The 11,523-nt window shown below is 40.4% G+C and overlaps 1 protein-coding gene across 1 annotated transcript; it reads left to right on the forward strand.

Annotated features, from left to right (window-relative positions):
• The first annotated feature begins 1,004 nt into the window (after positions 1-1,004).
• Positions 1,005-7,413, forward strand: LOC140546667 (C-type lectin domain family 4 member E-like). The gene is made up of 5 exons (XM_072670051.1): positions 1,005-2,198; positions 6,336-6,521; positions 6,670-6,812; positions 6,887-6,993; positions 7,251-7,413. Exons 1-5 carry the CDS (start codon positions 2,192-2,194, stop codon positions 7,411-7,413), a joined length of 606 nt encoding a protein of 201 aa, XP_072526152.1. The 5' UTR covers positions 1,005-2,191.
• Positions 7,414-11,523: the final 4,110 nt, after the last annotated feature.

Genomic DNA, 11,523 nt, shown 5'->3' on the forward strand with positions numbered 1-11,523 from the left:
TTATGTCAGTGGAGACCCTGTGAGAACCATGGAGATCAACACTGAGAAAAAGACAAGGGCATGGCAGACAGGTAGAGTAAACTCTGAGCATATTTACAATAAACACATTTTTAAACCCCTAAAAACATGTTTTCTAAGTCAGTCCTTTCTCTAACAGTTATTAGAAGAGGAAGCAGATGCTCATGCTTCATGCCAAACTGTATCAAAGATAATCAAAGTAATAAATAATCTGTTTTTATTGTTGCAATTTCAGTCAGTGAAAAGTCAATGCTTGTTTGCAGGTTAGCTAAAATTTTAGCTAGCACAATTAGGGACTGTGACATGGATAAAGGTCATTATTATTTGCTAGCTAGCCGTCCAGCTTATATCAGCTATTAAGCATGAGCTAGCTATTAATAAATGTAGAATGTACCTGAATAGACATTTTCTGTTTTGACATTCTAGCTACTGTAAGTAGCTCACATTACCTTGTTAAGGTGGTTCAGATTGACAAACATTTAATGTTTAATATTGTTCCTAGTTTACAGTTTTGCTTAGGTTCCTGTGTGTTAGCTAGTTGATGTTGGTTGCAAAGAAAGTGCCTATTTCTCTTGTTTATATGGTTATATTCATTTCAACAAATAAATAAAAAAGCGTGTGTCATGACCAGCAAAGTTCATAGTATTCACTGTATTTTCAAAAGTTTGTGGATACCCCTTCAAACGAATGCATTCAGCTACTTTAAGTTGCACCCATTGCTGACACTGATGTTCAAATGCACACACACAGCTTGTCTAGTCCCTGTAGAAGAAAATCATTGCCAGTAGAAGAGGATTCTCTGGAGTAGATAAACATGACCCTTTTACACCATTTCTAATGCCAGGCATGGGCTGGGCGGGTATAACGCCCCCTAGCATTGAGCTGTGGAGCAGTGGAACTATGTTCTCTGAAATGATGGATGGAGCTCCAACTAATACTTTTTGGATGAGTTGGGGAGTTTGAGATGAGGTTCACCGTGGGCAGGATTTATGTCCTCAGTAGTCTATGTTGTTACTTAGACCTATCAGTGTTCTCTGTGAACAGGATTTTTGCCCTGATTGGTGTACTTTTGGGCTTAGACCTGTCAGTGTTATCAGATCGCAGCTTAGGGGAGAGAATGTAAATGCACTATCCTGTCTATAGGGTCACAATAATGACTATGACACTGCACTGTTTACAACATTGACCTTTCTATGGCCTAGAGGGGTCAAATGGCTGTAAAAGACAGGTTAAAGTAAGTGTACAGCTGTCATTTGTTTATTAAAATACATGATATTTAAATATCTGTCTTGCTGTACTGCTATGTTGATGTCTATGATAATGAGACCAAAGTCCCTGTAAACTTGCTTTATGTTATTATGGAAAAATGCTCAATGAGTTGAATAATAGAATTTAGGTATACATTTTAGTGTCATTTACTGCAACTACCCAACATGGATCACAGATTAGACAAAATCACCTTTAAAAATTGATAACGATATACCATATAATGTAATTTCTTTTAGTACAACTTATTGTCTAAGCAGACAGAAGGTTTCTGAAGAAGTTGCGGTGGAAATTGTGTTGGGGGGGGGATGGTTGTGGCTTGGTGATATCTGCTTTTACACACAGGGGCGGACCTCTTTCTCACAGTCTTTCTCTGTCCCAAACACACATAGAGACTGTGCATGGTCAAAGTGTGATTAGCTCACAGGCCATGCATCTGTGAGCTGATGTGTGCAGAAAAATTGCTGCCATTGTCTAGATTTTCACACCCGAGGTGTTACGTCTGACGATTTTACGCGTCATAGTGTAGCTTCTGTAGAGTAGTAACAGAGCAGGTTTGAGAGGATAGCAGAGGAACACTGTGATGAAGTGAGCAGCTCTGATATGAACGAGATGGACAGAGGAGAGCGAGTGGAGACCATGGTGGATATTTATGTCAGTGCAGATGCTGTTGGGGTTCTGGAGACCAGCTTAGAGAAAGAGACACAGAAACAGCAGACAGGTAAAGTCTAAGTGCCGATACACACACATTAAGTCTCTCTATTCTCAGTCTATCAGTTGTTTTACTTTTACTTTGTCAGTCTACTCTATATCAGATATTAGAAGAGGAAGCAGATGCTCCAGACTGGCTGCAGTGTGTTTGGCATTGCTGTGCCTTCTCCTGCTGACCACCAACATACTGCTCTACATGTACCGTGAGTGTTTTTGGCTTTTTTTACAAATGTAGAAATACAAAACAGGCCACACAAGCTATATATATATATATACATACAAGACATTTAGGCCTGTTCACACCAGGCATTACCATGTGTTTTGTATGTGGATAGTATCTGGGGCGCATACATCATTTCCATTTTACTTCCTGTAAACAATGGCGGGCTTCTCATCAGATTGTACATGTGTTCATTGGTTCCTGTTTTGCTTTGTTTTGTTTAATGTTAAATATTATCTGCTTTTATGTCCACCTCCGCCTCCAAGCTCCACAAACTGGTTTGAAACAAAATGTTTAAAATGATGAAGTGATTTTCAAGACTTTTGTAGTAAATTCTAGCCCACTGGTGCACTGCTGGTAACAGCAGATTTTCCCAGTTCAAGTTCAGTAAACATTCTAGTTTGTGTGCATGCACAGACTGAGAAAACTGAGAGAAATAAGGGTAAGCAAATACTGTGCTGAGAATTTTATCTTAATTAATCAGATTTCTAAACCTGATTATCATCTTAATTAACCCCTTTTATCATCTTAATTAATCAGATTTCTAGACCTTAATCCAATTATGATCAGATTATTGGGTGCATGTAAACACACTCAATGAGCCTGTTTATACCTGGCATTTTGTGGTAATCGGAGCAGGTTCAGATTCCCCCCACACACACACACACACATTCTGATCAGATTATGATCGGATCAGTCAAACCAAATTTGTGGTGGAGGTAGTCAGAGACGGAGTGTGTTTTCTGTGATCGGATTCTGTCTTTCTGAGTACATTAAATATTTTTAAATTTGCGATCTATTATAATTATTATTATTACAATCCATTTATTTGACTTCTAAATGGTGGCTTGCCCACTTATCATTTTATGTTTAAATATCATTGATTGTGTTTTTGTTTTTTTTGGTAATTCTTTTTGCTTGTTTGTCTTTTTGTTTTAAAATCATTTGTTATTTATGTTGCCTGGTTTTACGGTTAGTTTACCTGGATTCATCTTTTTTTAATCCCTTTAATTTGTGACTACTCGGCTGCATTGAAAATTAGGGTTAACCTCAATATATTTCCAAGTAAAAAAAAAAAAAAAAAGAAAAAGAAAAACACACACTCAATGGTTCTCTACTCTGAGACACCCAGTTTACTTCAGGGAGGAATTCTTTGTTGGTTTATTCGTTGGATCAGTGTGGTAGGGTCAGGAGAACCTTTAGAACCAGAGCAGTTGTACTCCATGACCATGGTTGAGGTCCTGAAATAAATACTACTCTTTTTCCATGCAGATATTCATGTGAACTTCACTGCAGAGAGAGAGACCCTCTTATCCAGCATCAGAAACCTAACTAAAGAACGAGATCAGCTAAAGATCAGCTACCAGAACCTGACTGAAGAAAAAGATCAGCTAAAGATCAGCAATCAAAACTTGATTGGTAAGAAAATCTGAGGAAAATCTCATCAAACCTGATATGATCATTTAGTGAAGCAGATTGGTGAGTAAAACACCTGCCTGCACAACGAAGGACCACCAACAGTTCTTCACATTTCTAAAAGATGCTTGTTCTCTTTGTTCTGTGGTAGAGAGAAGCTGTTTTAAGGAGTGGAAGAAGAACAGAGGCAGCTTTTACTTTTTCTCCACTGAGCAGAAGACCTGGAATGAGAGCAGACAGGACTGTAGAGAAAGAGGAGCAGATCTGGTGATCATAAACAGCAGAGAGGAACAGGTGAGGAGGGAGAGAGTGAGAAAGAGTGATAGAGAGAGTGAGAAGATTCCTAGTTTTCTGTTTTTTCTCCACAGGTATTCCTGATTGGCCAAAAGAAAGAGAGTAATTTCTGGATTGGTCTGACTGATGAAGATACAGAATCTGTCTGGAAGTGGGTGGACGGTCAACAGCTGGGAAATGACTCGTAAGTCACAGTCTGTATTTCATCTATGAACCACTTTCTATTTCTAGTCCTTGTCTTGTTGTTTTCTCTTTCTGTTTAAAGCAGTTTTACCTCATAATTTTACCCCAGCCTCTGTTTTACTGTGTTTGGAGGTTCTTCTACAGAATCACACCATGCTCATGAAGTGAAGACCACCATAGAAGCTGTGTAATGGCTTGGTTTGATTTGTTCAGTAAAGCATGTGATATTTATAGATGAATACTGTCTGATTGTCAGATTCTGGAGAACTGGTGAACCCAATAATGCTCGTGAAGAGGACTGTGCAGCTATCGAGACCACAGGTCATGATGGTGAGCGAACATGGAATGATGATCCCTGCTCTGGGAGAAAGTTTTGGGTCTGTGAATTCAACCTAAAAAAAATTCAGTCTTGTATCTAAATCCCAGTTTATTTTACTGCTAATCTAATCAACCCATAATCAGACATATTTAAAGTTGTAGAACTTGAGAAAACAGGGTGTGGGTGATGTTCCTCTGATAACATTCATAATTCCAGCTTTGATGAAGAAACAACAGAAAACACATTATTCATATTGTAATGAACTAGTAGTAAGAAAGTATTCTTTACATCAGGATTCCTGTACAATACTGACACCATCTGGCCAATGTGAGTACCATAGTCCAGACTGGTCAGGTTATGGGGCAGTAAATGAATTCACTGCATGTTTATAAGCCTTTTTTCATCTTTAGAGAACCTCTACTGTAAATCATTAAGACTCAGGCTTGTGTTCACACTTAACCTGTTTCCAATAAATTACCATTAAATCCTCAAATAAAAGTGTGTTTTTAAGAGGTTTGGTTTTTGAAGTGAAGAATTGAGGAGATGATTGTGTGGAATCTGCTCTCTGGAAGAGGCTCCATCAACTCCAGTCATTTGTAATGAGAGTCAGTATTGATCACCTGGAATCAAACAGGCTTTGTGTTTATAGTCAGTTAGTGCAGTTTGGACGCTCTGCACTGAACAGTTTATTACACCTCTTTCTTTCTTTCTTTCTTTCTTTCTTTCTTTCTGTCTTTCTTTCTTTCTTTCTTTTTTCAGTGATTGTTGTGATCCGCTGCTGAAGCTGATTAATATGCATTGTAGTACAAAATGAAATCAGATTAAACTGTTGTTAACAAATCAATACCAGCCCTGATTCACTCTATTGTGTGTTCATTTGTGTGTGTGTGTTCACTAGTGTGTGTGTTCACTGCAAGGATGGTTTAAAGCAGAAGCCAAATTCCAGCACAAATGGTGAATAATGTTGTCTTGTCTTGTCTTTGACTGACTGAGAAATAAGTTTTCACTTTGAAATTACTTTTTTTTGGTAAATTCTAAAGAAAATAAGCCAAATTAAATTGAGCATGATTTCATTTCTAAAAGCAATAAAGAAGAAAATATCCAAGGGTATGAATACATTGTACTGGCCCCTGTTTCCTCTCTGACTTCCTATTTCTTAGTGTCTCTATCTCTCTCTCACACGCACACACACACAGTTTTCACAGCTTTGTGGTTATGGGTTCTACATTATCTCTGCCGTGTCTACCTCTTCATTAGCGTAGGAGTTCACCAGTAGAAGAAACACTGTAGTCTGAGTAGTGAAGAGTCAGCAGTGCGGTTATAACGAAGCACGGAGAGAATGGCAGAGGGGACCTATGAAGATGTGAGCAGCTTATTGCTGAGTGAGGTAGACAGTGAAGAGACCATAGTGGTCATTTATGTCAGTGGAGACCCTGTGAGAACCATGGAGATCAACACTGAGAGAAAGACAAGGGCATGGAAGACAGGTAGAGTAAACTCTGAGCATATTTACAATAATCACATTTTTAAACCCCTAAAAACATGTTTTCTAAGTCAGTCCTTTCTCTAACAGTTATTAGAAGAGGAAGCAGATGCTCCCGTCTGGCTGCAGTATGTTTGGTGCTCCTATGTGTTCTCTTGCTGATCTCCAACATACTGCTCTACATGCACTGTGAGTGTTTCAGGCTTTTACAAAAGTAGTAATACAAAATAGGCTACACACACATTACTGTAAGACAGTGCTTCCCTGCTCTAAGATGCACAGTTTACTTCAGGAAGGGACTCTTGATCGGTTTACCAGTTGGATGAGAGGGCTGAGAGCAGGAGAAGCTCTAGGATGTGCAGGAAGGTGGGATTTCTGGACCAGGATTGAGGTCCTTAAATAAATACTACTCTTTCTCCATGCAGATATTCATGTGACTACGGATAAAGAGAGAAACACCTCTTCACCGAGTGTGAACTTCACTGCAGAGAGAGAAACCCTCTTATCCAGCATCAGAAACCTGACTGAAGAACAAGATCAGCTAAAGATCAGCTACCAGAACCTGACTGAAGAAAAAGATCAGCTAAAGATCAGCAATCAAAACTTGATTGGTAAGAAAATCTGAGGAAAATCTCATCAAACCAAATATGATCATTTAGTGAAGCAGATCGGTGAGTAAAACACCTGCCTGCACAACGAAGGACCACAGACAGTTCTTCACACTTCTAAAAGATTCTTGTTCTCTTTGTTCTTTGGTAGAGAGAAGCTGTTTTAAGGAGTGGAAGAAGAACAGAGGCAGCTTTTACTTTTTCTCCACTGAGCAGAAGACCTGGAGTGAGAGCAGACAGGACTGTAGAGAGAGAGGAGCAGATCTGGTGATCATAAACAGCAGAGAGGAACAGGTGAGGAGGGAGAGAGTGAGAAAGAGTGATAGAGAGAGTGAAAAGATTTCTAGTTTTCTGTTTTTTCTCCACAGGTATTTCTGATTGACGAAAAGAAAGAAAAGGATTTCTGGATTGGTCTGACTGTTGAAGATATAGAATCTGTCTGGAAGTGGGTGAGCGGCCAACGGCTGACTGACCCGTAAGTTACAGTCTGTATTTCATTTATGAACCACTTTCTATTTCTAGTCCTCGTCTCGTTGTTTTCTCTTCCTGTTTAAAGCATGTCTACCCCACCATTTTACCACAACCTACATTTTACCGTGTTCAGAGGTTCTTCTACAGAATCACACCATGTCCATGAAGTGAAGACCACCATAGAAGCTGTGTAATGGCTCGGTTTGATTTGTTTAGTAAAGCATGTGATATTTATAGATGAAAACTGTGTCTCATTGACAGATTCTGGAAAACAGGTGAACCGAATAATATTGGTAAAGAGGAGGACTGCGCTGATTTCACTCCTACAGTTCATGATGGTGAGCGAACATGGAATGATTCTCCCTGCTCTGAGAGAAAGAATTGGGTCTGTGAATTCAACCTTGAAATGAACCTTGAATCTTAATACCACTGTATTTCCCCACTAATCTAATTAGTATGGAAAGTTGTGGAGGTGATGCTCCCCTGATAACATTCATAATTGCAGCTCTGATGAAGAAACAGAAAAACACATTAATAATATTGTAATGAACTAGTAGTAAAAAGTGTTCTTTACATGAGGATTCCTGTACAATACTGCCACCATCTGGACAATCTGATCACTATAAATCCACTGCATGTTTGTAAGCCTTTTTCTTCTTTAGATAACCTCCACTGTAAATCATTTAGACTCAGGTTTGTGTTAATACTTCACCTGTTTCTAATAAATGACCATTAAATTGTGTTTTAAGAGGTTTGTTTTTTGAAGTGAAGAATTGAAAAATTGTGCTGAATCTGCTCTCTGGAAGACGCTCCATCAGTTACAGTCATTTGTAATGTTTTACAAACTGGGTTGAACCTGTGTTGGATATGAAATTACGCAGGGTTATTAACCCCTCTAATTCAGAAAGGCCTATTACACACTAAGATGTGTTATTCAGTAACTACAGAGACTTCTGTATAAACTCGTGGGGCTATTCTTTGGTAATAGAAGTTTGTAATTACACTTTTTGCCTGCCATCAGGTCATAGGCTATTTACGGGGTTAAATAGAATTAGAAATAGCAATAGAAAATGTGTGCTGTAGATAACTGTTCATCCATAGTCATTAGCCCATGATCAACAAATGACACATATTTCAGTATAAAGCACTCTTTAAGCCTTAAAAAGAAAAGAAAATAATTTTTAATATAAAATATAAAAATTAAATAGTACATTTATATGTACATGTTCATTGTGTAATGGTGCATAGCAACATGACACAGAGTACTGTAAAATGTGTGTGTGTGTGTGTGTGTGTGTGTGTAAACAGTAACAGGAGAGGTGGATTTCCATCCAGACAGTTGTGCTTTAGTAGTGTCTACATCCATCTACTTTAAGTTGCACCCATTGTCGACACACATGTTTAAGTGCACACACACAGCTTGTCTAGTCCCTGTAGAAGAGAAGTATTACAGACAGAATGGGACTCTCTGGTGCAGATAAACATGAACCCATTTGCACCATGCCTAGTGCCACGCATGGCGCTTTATTCCTAGAGGGGTATAACAAGGGTATACCCAGCACTGAGCTGTGGAGCAGTGTAACTGTGTTCTCTGGAATGATAGATGGTGCTCCATCCAATATCCTGACATCATTAACACTCTTGTTGCTGAATGCTATCAAATCCTCACATCAATGCTCCTTCAAAATCTAGTAGAAAGCCTTCTTCTCTGACAGATAGACAATTACTCCAACAAAAGCAGGATACGCTTTTTTAAATGTCCTTGATTTTAGAACAAACAATGAAAGAGCGGGTGTCCAAACACAATGCTCAAAAAAATAAAGGGAACACTTAAACAACACCATATAACAACAAACTTTTGTGAAATCAAACTGTCCACTTAGGAAGCAACACTGATTGACAATCAATTTCACATGCTGTTGTGCAAATGGAATAGACAACAGGTGGAAATTATTGGCAATTAGCAAGACACACTCAAGACACACTCAATAAAGAAATGGTTCTGCATGTGGGGACCACAGACCACTTCTCAGTACCTATGCTTTCTGGCTGATGTTTTGATCACTTTTGAATGTTGGTGGTGCTTTCACACTCGTGGTAGCATGCAACAGACTCTACAACCCACACAAGTGACTCAGGTAGTGCAGCTCATCCAGGATGGCACATCAATGCGAGCTGTGGCAAGAAGATTTGCTGTGTCTGTCAGTACACCAGGAGATGTGGAGGAGGCCGTAGGAGGGCAACAACCCTGCAGCAGGACCGCTACCTCCGCCTTTGTGCAAGGAGGAACAGGAGGAGCACTGCCAGAGCCCTGCAAAATGACCTCCAGCAGGCCACAAATGTGCATGTGTCTGCACAAACGGTTAGAAACCGACTCCATGAGGATGGTATTAGGGCCCGACATCCACAAATGGGGGTTGTGCTCACAGCCCAACACCGTGCAGGATGCTTTGCATTTGCCAGAGAACACCAGGACTGGCAATTTCGCCACTGGCGCCCTGTGCTCTTCACAGATGTAAGCAGGTTCACACTGAGCACATGTGACAGATGTGACAGAGTCTGGAGACGCCGTGGAGAGCGATCTGCTGCCTGCAACATCCTTCAGCATGACCGGTTCGGCAGTGGGTCAGTAATGGTGTGGGGTGGCATTTCTTTGGAGGGCCACACAGCGCTCCATGTGCTCGCCAGAGGTAGCCTGACTGCCATTAGGTACCGAGATGAGATCCTCAGACCCCTTGTGAGACCATATGCTGGTGTGGTTGGCCCTGGGTTCCTCCTAATGCAGGATAATGCTAGACTTCATGTGGCTGGAGTGTGTCAGCAGTTCCTGCAAGATGAAGGCATTGAAGCTATGGACTGGCCCGCCCGTTCCCCAGTCCTGAATCCGATTGAGCACATCTGGGACATCATGTCTCGCTCCATCCACCAACGTCACGTTGCACCACAGACTGTCCAGGAGTTGGCGGATGCTTTAGTCCAGGTCTGGGAGGAAATCCTCATCAGGAGCATGCCCAGGCGTTGTAGGGAGATCATACAGGCACGTGGAGGCTCATTTTGACTTGTTTTAAGGACATTACATCAAAGTTGGATCAGCCTGTAGTGTGTTTTTCCACTTTCATTTTGTGTGTGATTCCAAATTCAGGCCTCCATTGGTTAATACATTTGATTTCCATTGATGATTTTTGTGTGATTTTGTTGTCAGCACATTCAACTTTGTACAGAACAAAGTATTCAATGAGAATGTGTCATTCATTCAGATCTAGGATGTGTTATTTGAGTGTTCCCTTTATTTTTTTGAGCAGTGTACTTTTGTCCATATTGTATAGTATTATTGTGAAGCACTTTACACTTTCACTCATGTAAATTGATGGGCCTCACTGTCTCTCACTGTCTCTTTCTGTCTCACACATATACTGACACAAATGCAATGCCATTTTGCAGTTCATACATCTGTAAGCTGAGCATCTGAAAGAGCGCACCCTTATCAGGCCAGGGTTTTACACCCAATGCGCTTCTTCTGACATGGTTTCTTGTTCACCCATTTCTTCATCACTGCCACCATGGTGTCATTTCTGTAGTCAAAGCAGAAAGAAAAAAAATGGCAGTGGTGATCTATGATAATGTGGGCCGTTTTGAGCTGAGTGAGATGGACAGGTGAGAGCGAGTGGAGAAGATGGTGGATATTTATGTCAGTGCTGATGCTGTTAGAGTTCAAGAGACCAGAACGCAAAAAGAGACATCACAGTAGACAGGTAAACTCCTAGCGTCTAAGCCCTGAATGCATTAAACCCCTAAGTGTATATACCTACCCACCACTACATACGTGTTAAGTCAGACTATTCTCTATCAGATGTTAGAAGAGGAGGTAGAAGTTCCAGACTGGATGCAGTGTGTTTGGGGCTGCTATGTGTTCTCCTGCTGATCACCAACATACTGCTCTACATGCATTGTGAGTGATGCAGGCTTTTCAAATGTAGAAATACAAAATACATGTGCTTTATTGTCACAGTCAGGAAGTGATGAAGTTTAGGTACTTTGTGACTTTTACATTATATACTGTTCCTCAGTAATGTGTACACCAAGGAACTTGAAGCTGCTGACCCTCTCCACAGTGGTTCCACTGATGGAGATAGGGGTGCGCACTTTCCTGTTTTCTAAAGTCCACTACCAGCTCCTTGGTCTTGCTGAAGTTAAGAGAAAGGTTGTTTTCCTGGCACTAGTGTGACAGGAAGCTAACCTCCTCTCATCATCGTTGGAGGTCAGGCCCACGATTGTTGTGTCATCAGCAAGAACATGCTAGCCTTCACCCACCAACACTGCTAGCATTGTGTGATATGGGTTGTCCTTGTTAAGAAATTAGCCAACATGTTTCTATGATGCTATTTGCTAAACTCTTAAATGCTAATGATTAGTTAAACTGGTGGTGTGTTTTAGGAGGTCCTCAGTCTGAGGTGCTGTGAACATCAGGGTCTGGATCCTCTTCACTTTTTATCACACTTTTACTGGCCTCTGTCTCCTCTCACTTTCTGTTCCC

The sequence above is a fragment of the Salminus brasiliensis genome, chromosome 24 (genome assembly GCF_030463535.1).
Source record: "Salminus brasiliensis chromosome 24, fSalBra1.hap2, whole genome shotgun sequence".
NCBI lineage: Eukaryota > Metazoa > Chordata > Actinopteri > Characiformes > Bryconidae > Salminus > Salminus brasiliensis.